Raw genomic sequence first — 25,509 nt, forward strand, 5'->3', positions numbered from 1 at the left:
ACACACCGGACCAGGTGGACTTAACAGATATATTCAGAGCATTTCATCCTAAAGCGACAGAATACACATTCTTCCCAAGTGCACATGGAACATTCTCCAGAATAGGTCACATATTGGATCACAAAACAGACTCAACTGGTACAAAAAGATTGAGATCATATCATGCATATTTTCAAACCACAATGCTATGAAACTTGAAATCAACCACAAGAAAAAACTTGGAAGAACCACAAATACATGGAGGTTAAAGAACATCCAACTAAAGAATGAATGGATCAGCCAGGAAATTAAAGAATAATTAAAAAAAAATACACGGAAGCAAATGAAAATGAAATCATGACAGTTCAAAAGCTTTGGGATACAACAAAGGTGGTCCCAAGAGAGAAGTAGATAATAATACAGGCCTTCCTCAAGAAACAAGAAAAGTCTCAAATACACAACCTAACCTTACACCTAAAGGAGCTGGAAAAAGATCAGCAAATAAAGCCTAAATCCAGCAGGAGAAGGGAAATAATAATCAGAGCTTAAATCAATGATATAGAAATAATTAAAACAAACAAACAAACAGTAGAACCAATCAATGAAACTAGGAGCTGAATCTTTGAAAGAATTAACAAGAATTGAAACTCCCTAGCCAGACTTATTAAATAGGAAAGAGAAAGGATCCAAATAAATAAAATCATGAATGAAAGAGAGATAACAACCAACACCACAGAAAAACAAACAATTATAAGAGAATATTATGAGCAATTATATGCCAACAAAGTAGGTAATCTGGAAGAAATGGATGAATTCCTAGAAACATATAAACTATCAAAACTGACACAAGAAGATATAGAAAATCTGAACAGTCCCATAACCAGGAAAGAAATTGAATCAGTAATCAAAAAATCTCCCAACAAACAAGAGTCCAGGGCCGGGTGGCCTCCCAAGGGAGGCCTACCAAACATTTAAGGAAGAATTAATACCTATTCTTCTGACACTGTTCCAAAAAATAGTAATGGAAGGAAAACTTCCAAACTCATTGTATGAGGCCAGAATTACCTTGATCCCAAAACCATACAAGCATCTTTAATACATCGAGTCTTCCAATCCATGAACACAGTATGTCTCTCCGTTTACTTATGTATTCTCTGACTTCCTTTATTATCATTTTGCATTTTTCAGCATAAGACTTATATGTTTTGTTTCATGGTATACCTAAGTATTTCATTTTCTTTGGATTAATTATAAGTAGTATTGTATTTTTCATTTGTTCCTGAATGTTACTTGTTAATATGTATAAATACCATTGAGTTTTGTGCACTGATCTTGTATACTGTGACCTTGCTGAATTCACTTATTATAGGAGTTTTTGGTAGAGTCCTTGGGATTTTCTATGCAGAAAATAATGTCATCTGAAAATATAGTATTATTTCTTCCTTTCCAAACTGCATGGCTTTTATTTCCTTTCTTTGTCTTTGTGCAGTGGCTTGAATTTTGAGAGCTATGTTACGTAAGAGTGGTGAGAACAAACATCCTTGCTCTTAGAACAAAAGTATTCAGTTTTTTACCATTGAATATGGTGCTAGTTGTAGGTTTTTACATTTTACATTTTCTTTATCAAGTCGAGGAAGTTTCTATTTCTAACTTGCTGTGAATTTTATCATGAATAGTCCTGGATTTTGTAAAATGTTTTTTCTCTGCCAATTGCTATGATTATATGATTTTTCTTCTTTAGCTAATTACATTGATTAGGTATGGTAGATTACATTGATTATTTTAATAAATTTTGAGTCAATATTGAGTCAGTCTTATATACCTAGGATAAATCCCACTTGATCATCCTTTTTGTATGTTGTTGGATTCTGTTTGCTAAAATATTAAGGTTTTTGTATCTAAGTTCATGAAAGATAGTAGTCTACAGTTTTCCCTTTATTGTATTGTCTCTCTCTGGTTGATTTATCAGAGTAATAAAGGCCTCTTAAAATGAATTAATTATTGTTCCCTCTGCTTAAATTTTCTGGAAAAGTTTGTGTAAAGGTAGCATTAATTCTTTAAATGTTTCATAGAATTCTCCAGTGTAACTATCTGGACCTGGAGATTTCTTTTTGGGAGATTTTTAGATGCAAAGTATTTATTCATCATTTTCCTTTTAAAAATGTCTTTTATATTTTTTTAAATTTTATTTATTTATTTATTTGAGAATGAGCAAGCAAGAGAAAGAGCACCAGTGGGCGAAGGGAGGAGGAGGGGCAGAGGAAGAGGGACAGCAGTCTCCCCACTAAGCAGGAAGCCAATGTGGGGCTTGATCCTAGGACCCCCGTATCATGACCTGAGCTGAAGGCAGATGCTTAACCAACTGAGTCACCTAGGCACCCCCAAAAATGTCTTTTAAATCACAGAATTATGAACATATGGTCTAAAATCAGAAGGGCTTCAATGAAAAAGAATAGGTCTCTGCCCACCCTTGCTCACCTGCTGTCCTAGTCCCCAACACCTACTTGTTTTTAATTCTTCTACCAGGTAACTTCACATCTTGAAACAAAGTGGTTTAGATTGCCTCTTCTTCATTTACTGATTTTACATGATATATATTGAGTTTCTTCTAGGATAGATGGGCTTTTGGTTCACTTTTATCACCTCTTATTCCTTCTCCCTACAGCTTTTAATTTTCTTGTAGTAATAACATTCTTCAATAACTCCTTTGGAAAGGTTTTGGGAGATTATTTCCTAAATTCTTGCATGTAGATTCCTCTATCTTAGACTCATAGAGTAATATACTTAAAACCCTATTCACTGGCTTATCAACTTGCAACAGTTTATCTTGTTCCCCACTTTGCAAGATAATGATACTCCACCTCCTTCCTCCTTTTCTTTTTCTCTTCTTCCTTCAAACTTCTGTCAGCTTGCCTTTACATTTACTTTATCAACCGGATAACTTTCCATTCTGTTTCATAGCCATATTAAGTCTTCTGCACTTGACCTACATTTTAATTATAAAAGATTAAAACTATAAACAGCATTTTCATTATTATGACTAAACACTATAATGACAAAGCCAACATGTATGTTCCACATACATTTCTTTTTCTCTGATTTTATAATTATGATCCTTGTTAACTTACTTATTGCTCTAAAGTATGCCATATTTTAATCTGGGCCATAACTTTCTTGCAGAGCATTTTTGTTTATTTAATTTTTCCTGGAGTTTTTTATTGCATTTCTTTTCTAGTTGGAAAAAGAAATATGTACATTCTTTCAACACATTCTACTGGTTTATAGTGTGACCTCTGGAGTTACTGCCTATGTTTAGATCCTGGATCTACCACTAGTTAACTTTGAGACCTAAAGCAAATGATCTTACTTCTCTGTGTCTTGGGTGTTCTTATCTTTAAAGTAGATGAGGATAATAGTACTTGTCCCATATAGCTGTTAGAAGATTAAATGAAATAAGAAGTATAATGTGCTTAGGACAGTGCTTGGCACTATGTGAAAGTGCATTCATGAATGTTAGCCACATTTATTGCTGTCATCATCACCATCATCAACATCCTCATCATTCTTACTATTATATCTCAACCTTTCACATAACATATTTACTGCAAATCAGTTACAAATGGTGTTGGGAAAACTAGACAGCAACATGCAAAAGAATGAAACTGGACCACTTTCTTACACCATACACAAAAATAAATTCAAAATGAATGAAAGACCTAAATGTGAGACAGGAAACCATCAAAATCCTAGAGGAGAACACAGGCAGTAACCTTTCTGACATCAGCCATAGCAATTTCTTACTAGATGTTTCCTGAGGCTAGGGAAACAAAAGCAAAAATGAACTATTGGGACTTCATCAATATTTGTTCTTTTAAGATTCTTCTAGAAGACTACTAACTCACAATTTTTTTTAAGATTTATTCATTTATTTTTCAAGAGAAAGAGAGCGTGAGTGGGAGGGGCAGAGGGAGAGGGAGAGAGAATCTCAAGCAGACTCCATGGAGCCTGATGTAGGGCTCAAGCGCACGAACATTAGATCACAAGCTGAGCCAAAACCAAGAGTCAGATGGTTAAGTGACTGTGTCACCCAGGTGCCCCTACTGACTTCCAATTTTGATGACTGAAGTTTTTTAATTTTTTTTTAAGACTGCTGTATGCTGTTATCTTAAAATTCGTTCTCATTGGATTCCTTCTCCACTGTTTCTTTAATTTCATGGCCTCTTATTTCTTGTGTTTCATGTGAATTTTTCTCAAGTAATTTCTTTAAAATAATGATTTTAAAGTAAGCTTTTTAAGTTCTTGCACATCTGAAAATGGCTATAATATGACTTTAAATTCAATACCACCTTCCTTTGGAATATTGAAGACCTTGTTTTTTATTGACATTTTAGCGTGAATGCATTTTTATTGTCCATCTGATTTTTTCTCCCTTACAAGTATCCTGCTTTACTATTGGGGAGCTTTTATTGATCTCTTTGTAATTGGAATTTGGAAATATTGGGGGGAAAACATTGAAGCATGTATCATTTTTTACTCTTTCTCTTTGGCCTTGTCTGCACCTTTAGAATTTTGAGACCTCTAACTCTTTTATTTCTGTGCTTTTTTTGTGTGGAATGCCTATTAATCAGATGTTGGAATTCCTGGATTGATATTCCTATGTTTACCACTTTTGTTTATATATATTTTTTGCCTTATAAATTCTCTTTGTCTATTAGCTCCACATTATGGAGATTCATTTGTCTTTGTCTTCTAGCTCTTATAATTTACATATTAATTCAACAGTCATATTTTCACTTTTAAGAGTTTTTTCTTATTCTCAAAAGTGTTTCTTTTCAGAGAAGCTTCCTCATGATTTATGAAGTCAGTATCTCCTTAAATCCAGACATCTCCTACTCAACATTGGTAACTCCTTCGTGAAAAGGAGACATTCTGTGTGAAATATGCACTAGTAGCCTATTTCCCATTATTTAAAAAGCCAAATTAAATTCCCAACACATTTCAAGTGTAACTTGTAACTAAAGCACAGTAAAACCATCATTTACTATATAAAATGTTTAAAATAATGCTCTTGACACAAAAACAGAATGGTTGTAATCAAATGGTGTGTATGTATGCTGCTCTGTATCAGCATTTTCATGGTGCATCATAAATATTTCTTTTTCAACAAGGCATGGCAAATAGCAAACATTAATAAATATGTTAGAAAAATGAAGGTAAAATTTGCAACAACAGTGGGACAAATACCTTGGATGTTTCATTATTCATGAAGAAAGGAACAACCCAGAACTTGAAAGGGGAAGAGGGCTTGAGTATAATCATTGTCATTGGTGGTGAAAAGTGATGTCATGGGTAAACTGGGTTGCAAAGGTACAATTTCAGGCAAACTATGAGACTCAAAAGCTTAGAGATTCTTTATCGCTCTTATACTGAGGTAGGAAGTCCTAAACGGATCTTCAGGGAGGCAGAACAGAGCTTTATTGACTCTCCTCTAGTTCATGTTTATAGAATTCTTTGCATGTTGCTATAAGAAATATCAAGCAGTAATCTCTCCACCACCTTCAAAGATAATTATTATCATTAATAATTATCAAGTTATTTTCAGCAAGCAATATCTAGCGGTTTAATTATATGCTTTCCAGGTTATCACTGTGATTAACTTTTCCAACTCATATTCTTTTTTAAAAAAATATTTTATTTATTTATTTGACAGAGAGATGGAGGGAGAACAAGCTGCAGGAGTAGCAGAGGGAGAGGGAGAAGCAGGCTCTCTGCTGTGCAGGGAGCCTGATGAGGGGCTTGATCCCAGAACCCTGGGATCAGGACCTGAGCCGAAGGCAGTTGCCCAGCCGACTGAGCCACCCAGGTGCCCCCCAAATGATATTCTAAACAAGTTCAGTACTTGTTAATTTGTCAGCATGATATTTAAAGGATTCTTCAACATCTTCTTCATCCACCTCTTCTCAAAGCCAGTCTTTTTTGCAAGAGTTAACAAAGAGTTGCAAAGAATGGCTCAATTGCAAAGAATGTATAAAATGATGTGATGCTTCCTCCGATGTCAGTAACATTTGGCACACACATCCCTTTGTGGACACTAGGCATGCTTTTCAAAACATCTATATGTAATTTTGATGTTCTACCAACTATATTTGGAATATAGGTCAAGAATTTTTCTATGTATCATTTTTGTTTAAAATGTTTTATTAATTTGGGGCACATAAGTTTTTCTTATGTAAACATCAGCTTAAAAATTGTGGTGCTGAATGACCCATTTATTGTAGAAGTTTGAGACTTAAAAACAAATTGAGGGCACCTGGGTGACTCAGTTGGTTAAGCATCTGACTCTTGATCTCAGCTCAAGTCTCCATCTCAGGGTCGTGAGCTCAAGCCCTGCAGTAGGTTCCGTATCCCACTTAAAAACAAAACAAAATAAATACTAATTCCACTGGGAAAATATTAAATGAGAAGACATTTTTCAGGATATGTCTGTACATATAAAAATACTACTTAGAGTTTTATTTCTAAATATATTTATAAATAATCCATTTCTTCTAGTTTCATTTTTCTGTCTTGTTCCCTTTTATTCTGCAAACTTTCTTCAAACTGTCTACAAATCCTTAGTTGCCTTTACATATTTAAGAATGTGGCAACGTGAAAGACAACTGGCATTCTGTGCGTACATGGGCTGGAGTGATCCCCGGAAAGACTTTGATTTAGAATGAGTAGGGACTTACAGATTGCAAAACCTTCAGGTTTTTCTTTGTGGAGCCAAATCTCATACTAATTCTGTAGTTCTGCTCAGAGTGCTTCCTTCAATTACTTTATAAGAAGAATCTTCTGGGTGTACATTTGTGCCAGAAAACAAGTTCAATACAGTAAAATTGTGTCTTATGGTATTTTTCTTCTATTTTTCATTATTCTAATAGCTACAAATACTATTTTAGAAAAAGAACTGAATTGTTTTTTTTCCTCTCCACTAATGGCAATAATTAGACTTTCAAATAATAGAATTAAATGAGCCCCCATTAAACATTAGGGTAATAAAGCAAAAAGCAATAGACAGCATTCTAGATATTGCTTGCCAATATTGTTTTAATGCATATTTTTCTTTTGTCATTTCTCAATCAACTTTAGTTCAACATTTTGCTTTTGGTTTTTAAATATTTTGACTCCTTTATCCTTGACTGTATTCAAACTGAATTGTTTGAAATACTACTTTGTAATGAAATGTTTATTTGTGGAATATTAAGGTCTGCTCTCTTTCCATGAAGAACAGCTGGGAGTGTTTATGTTTTGTCTTGCTCTGTATTCAAAAAGCCTTAAGTAGTATATGACCCATAGGTGAATGAATGAACAAATGCATGAATGAATGAGAAGACAATATAGATGAATTCTTGTTATAGAGTTAATTTGATGTCAGCTTGACTGGATCATGGGATACCCACATATCTCCATCTTTATTACACATATACATACACACATGTAAAAGTATTTCTTTCTGTGTGTGTGTGTATATATATATACTTACACATATATACATATACACACACACACACACACAACCAAAAGTTTTACCATGTAAATGTTCTTTGATATTCTGTATTCTAATATATTTGTTTTTTTCTCAATTGCTAATCCTGACTAACCAAATAATTTCCTGACTCATTAAGACATTGCAACTCCTACTTTGAAATTCACTGCCTTAGAACAGAGATGCCTCTGCTCCAAAATGACATTCAGACTCCTTAACATAGCACTAGAAGGCTCTTCATGATCTGCTTTCCTTTCTCTCCAGTTTCATCTCTCACCACTTCCCCTTTGAATGCTCAAGTCCAGGCCTACAGAACTACTTATATTTTCCAGGAAGCCTGATGTCTCTCAAAATCTTTACAATATCTACATGGTGTACTGTTCACCCTTGTCTCTCAAGTTCAACATAGTGGCTGGCTTATTACTATATTCAATAGACATTAGTTGGATGAATAAATGCGTGAATAAATGAACAAATGGAAAAGGTATTTCAGCATCTAAAGAATATACTTTGACAATAAAATCCCATTGATTTCATTCTGAAAACCTGGACATTGGTTACAGAAAGGAGAAAAAGCATTCAATAACCTAGAGGTTTATTAAGGAAAATTGTAATTCCTGAAAACCAGAGTAATCTGTTTCATAAAAGCTTATTTACTTAGGAATTTTTCACCCATTTAGGGTCAGCTTGATTTTTGTCATCAGTAAATCAAGCCCACAAGTACAGCTGAGTGTGTATTAAATTCTGTGCCCTTCTCGGTATAATGATGACTTGGAAAAATAAGCTGTAATGACCTAAGTCCTGGTTACTGTAGTAACTGCCTTTATGGTATAATAGATAATTAAAGAGAAGTTTTAGCCAATCTATTTGCTAACCATTGGTCAAAATAATCTGTCCTGAGTTCATCAGAGGCAAAAGTGGAACACAGCAATGGTATATTATAAACCAACCTTGAACTTCCTTGTGCATAGGGACCACACTGATAATTTAATTAAAATACAGATTCTGATTTAGTAGGTTCTGGGATGGAGTCTGAGACTGTTTCTAACAAGGTTCCAGGTGATGCCGTTGCTGCTGGTCCAAGGAGCAGATTCTAAGTGGCCAGAAAAGTACACAGTATATTGAAGAGTGTTTTGCTCCTTGGGAACACTATTTCCTGACACAAACATTTTTGTCACCGAGGTAACCGGGCCACAAGTGGGTCCTACCACTACTTGACCTAAAGACCTACTGTGCCGGCAGAACTGTTTTAGTAAAGGAGCAGCCTCTCCTTCCCTTAGGCTGCTTCTCTGACACAGAGCTTCTTTTCTCTTTTCAAATTAAAAGAACCAGTACAGTTTTTTCCCAAATAAAGTATCTTCTAGTTACCAGTGAAGCAGCCATTTTTTATTTACCTCTTTATGTCAGTACCTTAAAAGAAATTAATAACTTCAGTTGTCTGTAATGCTCGACGTTGCTACTACCTAGAGCTGAAAACATGGGAAAAAGATGTATAGAAGCCACGCACAACCCAAATAGCTCCGTATAGAATTTTGACTTGCATGCCTCCCACTTAATAATTTTTTTCTGTTAGAGATTTCCTGAAGGTTTCCAATGGAAGATAATCAAATTCCATTCTCATATAGTCAGCTTCCCATCTGTCAGTAACATCTGTAAGTCAAGATTTTCCGACAATATTAGAAAAGCGTGGGTGTTTTTTCCCCAGTTCTCTCCCTTCTTAAAAGTTTTCTTTTCTTTCTTTCTTTTTTTTTTTCTTTTTGCTATATACCTTTCTCCAGGAAAAGAAAAAAAGCACAGGTTTACAGGTTACTTTAAATACAGAAAAACTTTCTTTGAACATGTTTACTACAAGAAAGATCATTGAAAATGAAGTCTGACAAGGATAAAGCAAAGCCAATTTAGATAATAACCAAGGTTCATACTTAGCTGACTTAAAATTCTCATCGTTATTGAAATAACATTGCAAATATATTACAGAGAACTGTTCTTACAAAAATTTGAGAATGCCACAGATAATTTAAAAGAAATGAATTCGTCAATTAACCTCTCTGCAATCCATGCAAGCCTAGTGCATTCTGCAGCCTCTAGGGATTTCCTAAAGAAGGAGCCCAAACTACATCTTACCTCAGGCCAATGCTGCCAGGCTGAAGTAGTGACCTTTCTCTCCAGCTCTGTAGAAGGAGAAGCCCTATATGGGTCACATGAAGCCACCTGTTCCTCCTAGCCTTATTGATTGAACCATATTGGACCCAAAGTCTAAGCCAGTCGAATTCTTTCTCTTTGGGTTGGGACGTAGCAAATAGAATAAGGACACATTGTGAGATGAAACCAATGGATATACAGAAAAACCTGTATTGTAGGGATGAGGATTTCTGTGATTTGTCCTGCATTAACTGACCACTGCGACTTGCATAAACACAGGCAGGCTAAAGAATGTTGTTTGTGAGACTTGTGTTGCATGAGTGTCCTTGGGAGCCCTAGTTGACATTAGCTGGCTTCCAGGTCAGAATTGGCCCTCCTGGTCTGGATGCCAAGAGTTGTAAATCTTGCCTAACGTCCCGTCCAGCTCCAAGCTGGGCTGTCCCCCCTGAATGGGATCTGCACACCTAGCCCAGGCTCCTTGAAGATGTAAAGACATGATGACACAGAAATGCAGCCGCTCCAAACTGCTCGTAGGCAAACGAACAAATGTTCAACTTCAGGTCCTGTCATTTGCCCCATAAATATGGCCCTTATGGGGATGGTCAGTTGGAAGTTTCACCTGAGGGGAGGACGCTCCGCCCAGGCCTCTCAATCCGGACTCCAGCCTGGCTGGCTCCATGAGGTTTCCCCAGCTGATGAGGTTGTAAGTACCCCATTTAGTATAACTCTGTCTTATTCTGCTTTACTGCTTACTATTTCTCTCATCTATGCATAGATTTCCCTTTTCTTCTTTCTGTTTCTATTAGATTTTTATAATAGCAGTAAAGTGTTTTTTTTTCCTTTTCGAAACTGAGAGTACGGCTGTGTGAATCTTTTCTTCAGAGCAAAGCCATGAGTAAGAGTGGGGCCACAAGGGTTATGAGAAAGTAGAAAATCTAAAGACAAACAAATAAAACAGGGATAAAATTAGGGTATGAGTTTTCCTAGCTTCTTTCTCTCCTCCAGCCTTCTCTCCTTAACTAAAAGATATGCCTGCTGGGTAGTTCCCTCTATGGGCCATTTTATTCACCAGATTGTGTGGAATAATTTGGGTCAGATATCAGGATGGGATATTTGCATAAATAAGACTGAGATTTAAAGAGAGAGAGAGAGAGAAAAAGGGTGGGAGGCAGAGGGAGAGAGACAAAGAAAGAGAGAGGACAGAGAAGGATTAGAAATAGGGAGAACAGTGAAGAAGGAGATAGGCTGATGAGGATGGAGGGAAGGAAGTAGGCAGTAAGAGTGTCCACATGGAACTGGAGCATATGTTCATAGTCAAGGGAGGTTTCCTTGGGGTGGGATGGGGAAATTGAGAGACCTTGAGGTCCTGCATTAGAAGATGGGGCATGAGTCAGTGACGGATTTGTATTAATACTAGTGTGGCAACTTTGTGTCTACAGTCTGGGGTGACCTGAAAAGACACGTGATCTTTGCAAGGTGGAAAGTGTTCTGTGGAACACTACTCAGTGTAATAGTAAAGACCTGAAATGGAAGAAAGGGGTTTTAAGGAATAGTCTTGTGAGTAATGAATTAAAATCTTTTAAAATTTCTTTGAGACATGTAAATAGAGATCAAAATTATTTTACACTAGTGTTAGTCACTGGAGTAAGGCTCTTTGAATTTGACACTTGGAGCACTAGGATTTATTCAGCTTTCTAAGAATATAAAGCAGAAGGTAGCAGATAATATGGTAGGAAAAAGATTGCACACTATGGTAGTAGAAAGCAATCAGACTTCATAAGCAAGACTTTGTCCACTGGTGCAGTGGACCAAAGTCACATTTATGGCCAAGCCCTGGAGATTCATGAATTCTTCATGCTGAGCTTCACACAGCTGCTGCTTTCGATCCCCCTTCAGTTTCCAGGAGACCTACCTGTTACTGTCCTTAAATTCAAGAGATCCCCCTCTTCTTTACTGCTACAAAATAGGCTTGCCATAACTCCAATTATTTGGGGTAAATTGAATCTTTGTTCCTTGCAACCAAAAAAGCAAGATGATATACAAAAGATAAATGCAATCTCATTCTTTTGTATATCCCCAAAATAAATACAACTGATTTCTTAAAAGCCTCAAATATTAGTACAATGACAAATAAGGTGATATATTTTAATACATTCAAAAAATATTTATTGAGAACCTACTATATGGTATTGAGAGCTTTCTGTTCCTGTGCAATTAAGTGCTGGATAAACAAGAGAGATCAAGTCTTTGACCTTATGGAGCTCATATTCTAGTGGAGGAAACAAAAATAGACAGATTGTATCTTCAAAGTCATAAAATTCACATGCATTATTTCCTCACCCCTGAAAGAAAATCTAATTTGAAAAGTGTGCTTACCGAATTAGCCAGCTGTTTGTGCATCTTGCAAACACAGTGTGAAGATCTGTATTTTATACCTAATGATTTATTGATAGGTAATATAAAATTTTAACAGGATCTACATCTTGCCCAGAGTGAAGTTTTCTTTCATTAAGTCTTCCTTTAATTTGTTTTAAGCATTAGATCAGGGCCAATTTCCAAGGTTTCATCACCCTGCCTTTTTATAAAAAAGTAGAACAGTCCTCTTAAGGTACATTTCCACTGTCTCTTCCTCAGACCTACTGAGGAAATCACTGCTTGGATCAGGTTTATATTGATACTTAGATTAGATTTTGACCCAATAAAATTCCTCCTTATAAAAATAAACCCTTTATTGTTTATAGATAATGCAGGAAAGGAAAAGTTTTAAAAAACCAAGCTCAATCTGTAGACTAGCTTGACAGGACTGCTAAACCTGAGTCAATATGGACTTCTGTGAATATGTGTGTGTTAAGATGTAGGCGTCAACAGGCAGGTGCGCAGAGCCACTGAGAGGCCATGGGCAGGAGTCCATTCTCAGGAAGGTTTCTGGGGAAAAGACCACGACAACTCTTCATTTCAGAAATTTGTCCTCCAGGTCCCAGAAATAGAGTATCTGAGGTCTAACTGGGTAAGCAGCATTGTGCACGAACAGGGCAGAAGCAGGGGATGGAACAACGCATTGCAGAAACAGAAATCATGTCCCATTCCGGTAGAGTTGCTGTGGTGAAAAGCCCGACACAGAAGCACAGTTCTTGCTCACAAATCCGGGCAGCAGCACTTCCTATTTATATGAGCATGAGCAATGTCCTAAATGTGATAGATTAATGGGTGATGGACATTGGGGAGGGTATGTGCTATGGTGAGCGCTGTGAATTGTGTAAGACTGTTGAGTCACAGACCTGTACCTCTGAAACAAATAATACATTACATGTTAAAAAAGAAGATAATAGGAAGGGAAAAATGAAGGGGGGGAATCAGAGGGGGGGACGAACCATGAGAGACTACGGACTCTGAGAAACAAACTGAGGGTTCTAGAGGGGAGGGGGGTGGGGGGATGGGTTAGCCCGGTGATGGGTATTAAAGAGGGCACGTACTGAATGGAGCACTGGGTGTTATTTGCAAACAATGAATCATGGAACACTACATCAAAAACTAATGATGTAATGTATGGTGATTAACATAACATAATAAAAGAAAAAGAAAATGCAATAAAAATAATGAAACAACTGATCATTCTATGCAGTAAATGCAGATACAGTGGAAAGCATGACTATTCTTAACTACTCTTATGATCTACATGAGGTTCCAGATATCCCAACTGCATGTTTAGAGTTTTGCTGTTTACAATCTAAATATAGCACCGGTATAGGGACGTTTCTAACACTGACAAGTTGACTGTAAAAAAAATCCTTTATAAAAGTGATGAAAATACAAAAAAAAAAAAAGCCTCCAATTTCCCCTGTCACTGTCTGTAAGCTCCCCCACACCCTGTCCCCCTCACCCTGGGCAATGTGACTTTGCCAGGTCTCTCAACAAGTGGAGGGACCTCCTTCCCCACTCTTTTGAATCTGGGCTGTGCCATGATTTGCTTTATCACAGAAGTGACATTGGTGCAACTTCCAGTCCTGGGCCTCGAGAGGTTTTGAAGCTTCTGCTCTCTCTCTTGGAACACGGTACTTCCACATAGAGAACTGGGGACTAGGGGCACCTGGGTGGCTCAGTTGGTTAAGCGACTGCCTTCGGCTCAGGTCATGATCCTGGAATCCCGGGATCGAGTCCCACATCGGGCTTCCTGCTCAGCGGGGAGTCTGCTTCTCCCTCTGACCCTCTTCCCTCTCATGCTCTCTATCTCTCGTTCTCTCTCTCTCAAATAAATAAATAAAATCTTAAAAAAAAAAAAAAGAATTGGGGACTATCCTGCTGAAGAAGAAAACCACATGGGACAGAGATAGCCTGTCCCTGTTGAGGTCATCTAAAATGGTGAGCCTCTATCAGGCCATCAGATGAACCTCGTCTCATGAGGGCCCTCAGGTGAGACTAGCGAAAGAACTGCCCAGAGGAGACAAGCCAAATGGCTGAGCCACTGAATCACAAGCAAAAATAAAAATCAAAAACAAAACCAAAAAACAGTGGTTTCTTTTATTTTTTAACGAATTTTATTTATTTTTAAAGATTTTATTTATTCATTTGACAGAGAGAGAGAGACAGCGAGAGAGGGAACACAAGCAGGGGGAGTGGGAGAGGGAGCCTGATGCAGGGCTCGATCCCAGGACCCTGGGATTATGACCCGAGCTGAAGGCAGACATCTAACCATCTGAGCCACCCAGGCACCCCCAAACAGTGGTTTCTTTAATCCACTAAGGTTTGAGAAGTTTGCAGTGCAAGAGATAACTGATATACTAACCCCATTTTTTGTGCCTCTGTTTTCTCCTCTGTGAAATGGGCATGATAATATACTTGTCACATAGTAAGCTCTAGGAGTTTGGCATTCATTTCGATATCATTATTCCCACTTCTCTATGGTGTGGAGTGAGGCTCTGGCAGTCAGAATTGCCCAGATCCCAGCATCTGTGCCAGCATGCTAGGGCAGAAAAGGACAGCAGTCATGGAACTGATGTCACTGTTTCACCCTGACTCTGGTGGCCACGTTGAGGGGCAGTCATGAGCCCTTTTCAGGCCATGAGCTAGACAGCAAGAGTGTTCACAAGGTAACTGGCAGCCTAGGTTCACAATCAAGGGAGGTTCCATGGGGGTGGGATGGGGAAGTCCTGCATTACAAGACTGAGGCACGAGTCTTGGGGATGGCTCTGTATTAATACTAGTGAGGCAACTGTGTGCCTACCAGTCTGCAGCGTCCTGGGCAGATACACGAGCCTGGCAAGGAACTACTGAATCTATATCAGCCCCAACCAATCTTTTACCACTTCAGCTTCTTTTCAGGATGTATACTTGCTTCTAAGATAAATGAAAGCAAACACTCTTTTCTGAGTACAAGCGGTTAGTTTGAGTTTTCATTGTTTGAGGATAGGAGTATTTTCATGGTAATTATTCAAGACTTTATTAACAAAAATAAGTTATACATGGACAGGGTTTTTATAGTGGTTTTATATAAATGCATATCAGATGTCTTTGAGAATTTAATATTGCAATTACCGTTTTTTAACTCTATCATCCTTATTAGCTATAAATCTATTGTACGCACAATCATGCCTAACATTTTAAATAGTAATACTTTGCAACTGTAAACAACAATCAGCTTCCTTCAATTGACTACCCACTAAGTGCCAGGTGCTTTACACACAGTGTCATTCATTCTCACAGCCGCCCTATAGGGTAGGCATAGCTTTTCCCAAATGTACAGATGGGGAAACCATAGCAAAGAGAAATAAAATAATTGTCCCAGTGCGAAACACGGTGTTTGACAACATGCAAAGAACACTGCAGATATTAAATGCATCTCAATTTTACAAAGACTTTTTTTTTAAATAATATTTTTAAGTATGCATTGAAAGGGACCTTCAAGTTTGTTTCAAGTTTTATAGTGAAGGGTTTTATGGGTTTTATGGGAAATGTGTAAATACTGCATACTTCATACTGAAATACAATGGGAAATCATAAAAACTGGATATGCATTAATATTTTTGATAAAACACAGCATGATGTAAATCTTGCATCCTTGTTGTAATTTCTGCTGCTGCATTGACCACTGGGGGGCAACATCAGATATAATTTTATAACTTCTCGCCTTGGTCTCCTAATAGGGGCAAACAATGCAAGGAAATGTAGTTACTAGCTAATTCAATAACTTACTAGTCATAAATTGTGCACAGGATTAGGATATAATAATGTCCACTCTAGAGTACATATTCATTTTCATTGCACCAAACTGTCTATCTCTTTTATTTCTCCCAGGTTATGAGAACACATTATATTTTAAGGAGAATTCCACTAGTCCTTAATAATCTGCAGTGTTTCTGGTACTATAGATGACGTATTTCTCAAAAACACAGCCACAGGAAGAACAAATTTAGTCTTGCCTAGATAGATAAAAACTAAACACTTGAGTACTTCAGAATTAATCATTAGAAATCAGTCCTTAATCTTGTTTTTTAAAAAATTTTAAAGATTTTATTTATTTATTTGACAGAGAGAGAGAGAGAGAGAGAGAGCGCGCACAAGCAGGGGGCGTGGCAGGCAGAGGGAGAGGGAGAAGCAGGCTCCCCGCTGAGCAGGGAGACAGACGGACGCAGGGCTCCATCCCAGGACCCTGGGATCATGACCTGAGCCGAAGGCAGACGCTTAACCAACTGAGCCACCCAGGCGCCCCAGTCCTTAATTTTAAAATAGGAAATGAAACAACAAAATTATCTGTGGATACACATTTGAGTTGAAATAGGGAGTTCTCTTTTTTTTTAAAGATTTATTTTTTCATTTTAGAGAGAGAGAGACAGAAGGGGAAAGGGCAGAGGGAGAAGGAGAGAAAGTCTCAAGCAAACTCCATGCTGAGTGTGGAGCTGGACATGGGGCTCGATCCCAGAACCTTGAGTTCATGACCTGAGCAGAAACCAAGAGTTGGATGCTTAACTGACTGAGCCAGGCACCCTTGAAATAGGGAATTTCAAAGAAAACATGAGCCAATAGCTCCAGGACCATCTTTCAAGTGAACTGACCAAGATAACCCAAGAATGAAACTGCACTGCAGAAGGCAGTGAGGCTGGCACAGACAGGGAGAATGGCAGAGCCCTGGAGTCACTGTAGGACCGAGATCCAGCTGTGCCTAAAGCTAGACCTAATCCTGAGCTTTTCAGTTCCATGAGACAGAATATCCCCCCACCCTTTTCTTTTTCTTTCTTTCTTTTTTTTATTTATTTGACAGAGAGATAGAGCAAGAAGGCAGAGCGGCAGGCAGAGGGAAAGGGAGAAGCAGACTCTCTGCTGAGCAGGGAGCCCGATGCCGGGCTCGATCCCAGGATGCTGGGATCATGACCTGAGCCAAAGGCAGCCGCTTAACTGACTGAGCCATCCAGGCGCCCCCCCCCCGCCCCCTTTTCTTAAGTTAGTTTAAGATGGGCTTCTCTACTTGCAAACAAAAATCCTAATAAACCAACCACTGGTCAAAGAACATGCTAAGCTATGTTCTAGAAAAGCAAATGAAAGAGGGAATTTTTTTATGCCTTCTAAGTACACAATGAAATTTTTCAAATTTTCTCATTGCCAAATCCTTTTGTGTCCTTATTTTAACTGTAAAATGTTGTTGCCCTATGTAGAGACTCATACAAATCCTACTGCTGTTACTACCACCTTCCAGCTTCCTGAGAAAACTTAGTGAATTTCTTGACTGTGGCATCTTTTCTTAAAGTGTGCATATAATTGATTCAAGAGAAGATCACCCAGAGGCTAGCCCCATGGCACAATTTTTGATTTGACTTCCAAACTACTGTTGTTGGGCCTTCTCCTGATTTAATTCTTTCATTTTTTTAAACTTCTCTACCTCAGTGAGTCTATTCTTTGACAACAGCTTTCATCATTCCTGTTAAAAGTTTTTTAAAAGCCCCATAATACTGTTGATTTTATATCAGTTTCACCATATTTAATCTCCCCCAGGAACTCTGAGGTTTCTAAAATGTTATAGAAAAGGGAAAATTATTACTGTAAGTGATGTTTTGTAACCACTAATCAAATAATAAAATAGACCCAAAGAAGTTCCAGTCTAATCCCTCTGCTCTGAGCTGGCCCCCCAAATTAAGATCTTTTCACCACATAATAATTCAACAGCTTCTTTAAAAAAAAATTTTTTTTTAAATTTATGTATTTGAGGGAGAGAGACAGAGAGACAGAGATTGCACAGGTGGGGGGCGGGGCAGAGGGAGAGGGAGAAGCAGGCTCCCCGCTGAGCAGGGAGCCAGATGAGGATGGGGGGCGGGGCTTGATCCCAGGATCATGAGATCATGACCTGAGCCAAAGACAGACACTTAACCAACTGAGCAACCCAGGCACCCCAACAACTTCTTTTAATAACCCATTTCACAATTTATCAGGTTGAAATCTCTAAAAACTCACCTAAAAATTTTTTAAGATTTTATTTATTTAGGGAGAGGGAGAGAGAGAGAGAGAGAGAGAGCATGAGACTGGAGGGAGGGGCAGAGGGAGAGGGAGAGAGAATCTTAAAGCAGACCCCATGCTCCACTGGACTCGATCTCACAACCCCGAGATCATGACCTGAGCCAAAACCAAGAGTTGGACACTCAACCAACTAAGCCACTGAGGTGCCCCCCACCTAAATTTTTTGTGTGGTGTACAGTGAGTGTTTTTTTCTCTCTTATCCTCCTTCCCTCCAGTTCTTCCTTCCAGTAAAATCGTTTTCTACAAACATGAAATCTTATGCAAAACCCTATTTATTAAAAAGAGAGAAGGGAGCTGTTTTGATGAAGCCTGGACACCTGCCTGCTCCACACCCACCCACACCAGCCACCAAGGCTCCGGGTAACGCGGACTGAAAACCTTGCTGTGGGGGTGTACTCATTTAAAACTAGTTTTATTCTCCAGATGAGAAAATAATTCTTTCAGTCTTTCATCGTATCTCAGGTATCCCAACATTTTCATCATTTTCGACGTCTTTCTAAACCCACCTTGAAAGACTCCAAAAAACTTCAAGGCTTTAGTAAAGACGTGATTGACTGAGTATCATGGGAGAATTGCCTCAGAGTTCCACGTCGAACTTCATTTTATACAACTTACTTGTGCATCCTCCAAGCACTGTAACTCCAATGGCTATTTTTTCCTTACAATATAGAGCAACTTTGCACGGGGATATGTGGCAGGCGCTGTGCTACGGAAGCACCTTATATCCATTATTTCTTTTCATCTTCACAACAGCCCACGTCTCAGCGATGTCAGCATTTGCATTACATCAGTGGTTCTCAACCTTGGCTACAAATTATAATATTGGGGAACTTTTGAAAATCCAATACCTGGGTACTCAGACCAATTGAATCAGAATCTCCAAGGGTAGGAACCAGGCATCATTTTAAAAACTCCCTGAGTGATTCTATGTGTTGGCAAGCCTGAGGACCACCGCTCTGAGAAGAATTTTCCTATCAGTTGCTGAGAAAATAACTTTTTACATTTTCTTACCCAAGCAAGCAGTCTTCAGATGTAGCAAGTATACACGAAAGTGCACTTCTCCCAGTGAGGCTGCCATTACTTAAGCTATTTTTGGAATTCCTTTTCTGTAATTGTTTTTAGTCAATTTACCAGTCCTTAGAAAATTCTTTTCAGTGCCCACAGCAGGATTGCAGGGAGATGCAGAGAGCTCTGGGTACACCTGGGGAGATCATCCCCCCTCCCCGCCTCCCTCCCCCGGGCTGTCACTCTACCCACAACAGGATAAAAGCGGGCAGAGACTGCTGTGGTTCCTGGCAAGAGCTTCAAGGCCTCCCCATCTCAATTCATGAACGCTGAGAGCCATAAAGGAGGCTAGAATGAGAACTGATTTTCTACCTCCTTCTGGGAATTCTTCAGAATTAATCCCCCCATGTTTTAAATTCACATTTACCTCAGTCACCATGAGTCCCATTCTCCTAGACCATCCCTTGCTCCTGGACCGAATCCAAGCTCTAAACATCCCCATTCTGATCCAAGTCTCCTGTTCCCCAACACTTCCCCTGTGCTTTCTCCACAGTGCACTCTGGAACTCTGACAACAAAATCCCCTGCCTTCTCCATTTTTTCTTTGAGTGCCATCTTCCCCATCCTCCTCTAACCAAAACCTGGCAATTCCATAAGGACACAGCTTTCTCTACACCTTTAATATCCCAGTGCACACAGCAGATACCCAGAAAATGGTGAATACAAAGATGACTCAGAGTATTAATGGTAATAGTTTAGACCCTGGGCAGAGAGATAAGGTAGAGTGAGAGAAATTGGATGCTAATAAGATATCTATATGTAAATGCCTGTTCACAGGTTCAGGGGGATCACGGCTTCAGATAATTAGATACTGATTTCAGAATTATCAGCAAAGAGAGTCCTGATTGGAGCCTCTATGCAGAAATGGATGATTTCTGCATAGAAGACATTGCATGCTAGGCTTCAGTGGACACACTCAAAAACTAAGAGGAATTACGAGAACCATCAAAGGGCAGAATATAAAGAAAGAGACAGACATAAAGAAAACAAAGTAAGAAGGAAAAGAGAAGCTTATGGAAACCTAGAGAAGGGAGAAAAGTGTTCTAGATCATTGTTGAGAAGCAAAATCTATTGTGTGGAATTTAGTTGAATAAAACAACATATTCAGACAGTGGTAACTAGTTTGGACTGGGGCTGGCACAGAACATTTTTAAAGCCCCCCAGGAGGTTCTCTGTGCAGCCAGGTCTGAGAATCATCACTTATAGTGGTACTTCTCAAATTTGCATGTGCTTATGAATCACCTGGGAATCTTGTCCAAATGCAGGCTTTGACTCAGTAGGTAACGTTGGTCCCTAGCAAGGGAGATAAGTGGACTAAAAAAAGAAGACGAAAACAGTCATTTATAGCCCTATCTTTGTCAGAAATATTTGAAAGGGAGGTTTTGAAGAAAAGTCACAAACTGGAGGTCCATGAATTATTTGTGGCCAAACCCACAGAGAGGTTTTCTTTTACCCAATTGCATCTTATTTTTTTAAATTTGAACTAAATGCCAAGATCATAAAATTCCATTTCTCCAGCTTCTCTGGAGAAAAAAGAAAGGGGGGGGGGAAGTAACAGCAACAACAAAAGATCTGTCAATTCAGGGGACATAGCCCTGCCTGCAGGGATCCTGCCCCCTCTAGGGGTGGTAACTTATAGTTCCTCCTTTATCCCTGGAGGAATTTGAGGGGTATTCATATTTTAGGTTTAGCATAACTGATACTTTTTCCTCCCCAGTTGCACTATCCTAACTTTCTGGCTCATTTCCCACCATTCCTCACGTATAAACTATATTCTTGAAATGGCTTACACAGTGTTCTCGGAATTCATCACCTTCTTTCTTTCCTCCAAACTTCGATTGACCCCTGTTTCTAGAACACACTCCATCCTTCTTTCTCTGTTGGAAACAATCTGAATCATTCTTCAATATGTAGCTCGAAAGTCCCCTCTTTGGAGAAGCCTTCCTGACTTCTGTGCTCCCACAGCAGAGGGGATCCTCTTCTATTAAATCCTATATTTACTCATTTAGGGATATTTCCTATTTTTGGAGGCCCAAAAAGGGATTAGATAAGCTTTATTCCTTTTTTTTTTTTTTGATTACCAAGGTACAGTGCTTTGCCTTAAAGAAGACCCTCAATAGCTTTATGAAATAAAAAATTGTGAATTACCTTTGAACTATTAGATTACACTCCCTTGAAAGATCTTTTGTTAATTTGTCAAGGGAGTTTTGTAATTATTATCCTATCTTATAAAGGACAAGTTAATTCTGTTTGCATCATTATCTCCAAAAACTTGGCCAACTCGATCCTCTCCCCTGATCTTCAATTTTGGTGTGACTTAGTTGATTTATAAGAATATTTATTCTATAAATCTAGTCCTGCATAAACATAAGCCACCTAAAATTAAACACTCCTTCATAGAATTAATACTTTACACTTTCATGGAATGATCAATTTTTTCAAAGCACTTTTACTAATACACTTTATCCTCGTTCTAACCTGTAAAATACATACACAATGCATTACCCTTTTTCAGCATTTAGAAGCTAAAGTGAAATGTCCTCCATGAACTAGGAAGCAAGGAAAACAGGAAGTTTAAGAGACACTTTTGCACCACCCACCAAAGTCCTTGGGAAGGAAGATCTACTCTGTAGTCTTCCCAGGTGTGACCTCCCAATTTGCCTCGGGGCTAAACATCTGCCTCATTCCACGTCCAAGCTTCTAGAGTTCCTAATATTTTATCAAAAAACTGAGGCCCAGATGTATTAAATTAACATGTATTAGAGCCAAAGTAGGAACCCAGGTCTTTGGATTCCCAGTATAACATCCCACTTTTCTTAATTATGTTCACCTTAACAAACGGAGCTATCATCATCCAGCAATATGTATATGGTTCATAAATCTGCCTTCACCAACATGTAGAAATGAAAACTCCTGTGCCCTTTTCTCAAAAAACTAAGTTTATATGATGATCAAAATTTACCCATTAATTTCATGGGGTTAGTTGCACGGGACAACTTTAAAATGCCCAAGCACAATGATTTCATCAGAGTGCATAAGAAAGGCTATAAGCCATAAGTTGGTTTGCAACTTCGTGCATTTCGTGTCGCTCCCACAGCAATGCTATGTTCTCTAATGGTTAGGGCATTTTTGGAAATATTTAATTTTAGATGAGATGGGAATCAAAGATTTTAGCCTCTTGATCCTCTAAAGATAAACCCAATGTAAATTAATGGGAAAAAAGCAATGCCAGGGAAAGAAACTGAAGATCTCAAATTGTTAACGGTAGAATAAAAGAAACTCCCCATGCGATTAAAAGGAAGTAGCAAAGGAGTGGGAATGGCAAGGCTTGAAGGCACAATGATGCATTTCTCTCATATTCTCTCTGTATTGGCAATCACTTTCTAAGAATTTTGATGTGGTTTCAAGAATGCACCCATCCATGACAATGGGAGTATAGCCAGTGCTTCATCCCGGAGGCCCACCATGAAACACTGGTGACAATAGAAGGCACTACTGCTTAGGGACTAGAAGATGCTCTACAGCTGTGTGTCTGGAGACTGGATCACCTGGGGAAGTGCAGTGTCGGGCTTTTCTCAACCTCCACATACTGCTCCCAGCTCAATGACTCTGAACTCTGACCTGCTTCTCTGCCATTTCCACTCCCCTTTTAAGGAAGGAGAAGGAATCAAGGTCTCTTTCTTTATCAGTCAGGAATGGGATATGTTTTCTGTGTTCCTTCTCCCTGCTTGACTCTGTTAATCCAGTCTGAAAAAAATGACTAATTCAAGATTTTTTTCCCCTGCAAATATATGTGTGGGTGTATATATACACACAATAATACATTTGCAGGGGAGATATATGTGTGTGTGTGTGTGTGTGTGTGTGTATACACACATATATAAAACATATAGTTTTAAGTCCCTATATAAATTGGGTCCTACAAATACCTGTTTAGAAGCCAAAAGAGGCAACTGTGGAGTGAGCTGGAGGTTGGAAGGATAAGCGGGTATCAGTGTTTTTATTATCTGAAATATTTTTATCTTACTTTTATTAAAAAAAAAGAAAAAAATCCTGGTAATTATGGGAAAAGGAGCGAAAATAATCGGTGAGCGGTGCTACTCCCCATCTCACTGCCTTGTACCTTTCCTAGCATTTTCCTGTGTCTTTTTTTTATTATGTTCAGTTAGCCAACATATAGTACATCATTAGTTTTTGATGAAGCGTGCAATGATTCGTTAGTTGCGTATAACACCCAGTGCTCATCTCCACACATGCCCTCCTTAATACCCATCACCGGTTACCCCATCCCCCCACCCCCTCCCTTCTGTAACCCTCAGTATGGTTCCCGGAGTCCAGAGTCTCTCATGGTTTGTCTCCCTTTCCGATTTCTTCCCATTCAGTTTTCCCTCCCTTCCCCTGTGCTCCTCCGGGCAATGCACAGAAACCTAACTGTGTCTTTAAGCGACAAGGAGAAGAAACGTTGGACGGAATCTAGTAGCAAAAAACTTCTCTCCAAGTGAGCGCAGGTGAAGAAGTTCTAAAAAAGAGCTCTGGATTCATTTGGTAGAGAGAGAAATGTAAGGAACAGAGGGACGGGGAGAGTCCCGCGGAAGGCTGGGGGATTAGGGAAGAGGGTGCGGACGCGGACTCACCCCCCAGCCAGGTGTCAGAGATGTTCTGGAGCATGGTGACCGGGATGCAGAAGAAGGCGATGAGCAGGTCGCTGAGCGCCAAGGAGCAGATAAAGATGTTGGTGACGGTGCGCATGGCTTTGCTGCGGGTCACCACGCAGACCACCGGCGCATTGCCAAAGAATGCTAGAGCAAAGATGAGCACGCTGGTGAGCACTAAGGCCAGCTTGGCACGCCCCGGCAGCTCCGGGGTGTAGACCAGGGGCCGCAGCCCGTACCGCGCGATGAACTACTCACGGGTCAGGTTGTGGTCGCGTAGCAGCCGGGAGAACTGCTCCCGGGTGATGTTGAGAGACTGCATGCCGCGCGTGCTCCCGGCGCGCCAGGCACCGTCCGCTACAGCCTGGCCATCCATAGTCCCCCGCGCCGCCCCCTACCCGCGGCGCGGCGGGGCGGGGACTGCGAGGAGACCCGGCGGGCGGTCGCTTCCCACCCTCGAAGACCCGGACAGCCTCCGCTGGGGACTCTGGAGCGCTGGAGGGCTCCCGGCTCCACCCCAGGAGGTTCGGGAGAAGGAAAGCAGCGCGGGATCAAACTCACAATCAAGAGGCGGAAAGCCAAAGCCTGGGAAACTATCCCGTTACCAAAAATGCTCGCAGTTCAAAGAAAGTTCTCTTGCTCTTCTCTAAGGTGAGGGGCTGGGGCGGTCGGGCACGCTGGAGCGTCACTCAAGTGTTCCAGCGCTTCTGGCTGCCCAGGCTTCTGGTGCGCTCACCTAACCCGCTCCAGGAGCCGCGGAGGGTGGGGCTGGAATTCTGCGGCGCGCCGCTCCCCTCCCCCTTCAGTGGCGCACACGCCGCCTCCCACTGCCCCAGGGCCAGGGAAACACCACTTTGGCTCCCCACATTCTGCCGCCCAATGCCTTTCTTCTGCCCCAGGTCATGCTTATATGTAAAACCCAGTTTGGGGGTTTCCACCGTCTCACGGCTTCTCCTCTGAGGAACTAATGTGCTATCCAAGGCAAAATAGGATTATTTTAATTTTTTTCTGCATTTTCAAAAATAATTACAGCACACAGGAATTGCAAGGATAGTACAGAGAGGTCCCACATATCATTCATCTAGTTTCTCCCATTGGTTACATCTTGCTTAATTATGGTTCAATACAAAATCCGGAATTTGACATAGGTACTGTGTTGTGTCTAAAGTCTGTGTCATTTTATCCCATTCCTGTAACCATCACCAAAACCAAGATAGAAAACTATTCTATCACCACAAGGATCTCCCTCCTGCTACCTTTTTGTAGTCATACCAAGTTCCACCTCCCACCCCGGCCCTGAAGCCCCGACAATTACTAATCTGTTCTGCATCTCTATACATTTGACAAAGGGTTATATAAACAGAATCACACATTATAATACCTTTTGATATTTTTTTTCCCACTCAAGCATAATGCTATTCAGATCCACCCAAGTTGTTAGGTATGTCAATACTTGTTCCTTTTTATTGCTGAGGATGTATCACGCTTGTTTAACCATTCATGTTTAGTAGGCATTTGGGTTGTTTCCAGTTTGGGGCTATTACAAATAAAGCTGTTATGAAGAATCATGTCCTGGTTTTTGTGTAAACAAACTTTATTTCTTTCTCTGGGAAATGCCAGGAAATTTGATTGTTGAGTCTAT

The 25,509-nt window shown here is 39.6% G+C and overlaps 1 protein-coding gene across 1 annotated transcript in view; it reads right to left on the reverse strand.

The window, feature by feature from the left end:
• Nucleotides 1-24,581, reverse strand: part of QRFPR (pyroglutamylated RFamide peptide receptor) — a 42,428-nt gene extending 17,847 nt beyond the window's left edge. Inside the window, 1 exon segment of the mRNA XM_027600558.1 lies at nucleotides 23,850-24,581. Within this exon segment, the coding sequence (XP_027456359.1) occupies nucleotides 23,850-24,243 (394 nt within the window). The 5' untranslated portion in view covers nucleotides 24,244-24,581.
• Nucleotides 24,582-25,509: the final 928 nt, after the last annotated feature.

The sequence above is a fragment of the Zalophus californianus genome, chromosome 2 (assembly GCF_009762305.2).
Source record: "Zalophus californianus isolate mZalCal1 chromosome 2, mZalCal1.pri.v2, whole genome shotgun sequence".
Lineage (NCBI taxonomy): Eukaryota > Metazoa > Chordata > Mammalia > Carnivora > Otariidae > Zalophus > Zalophus californianus.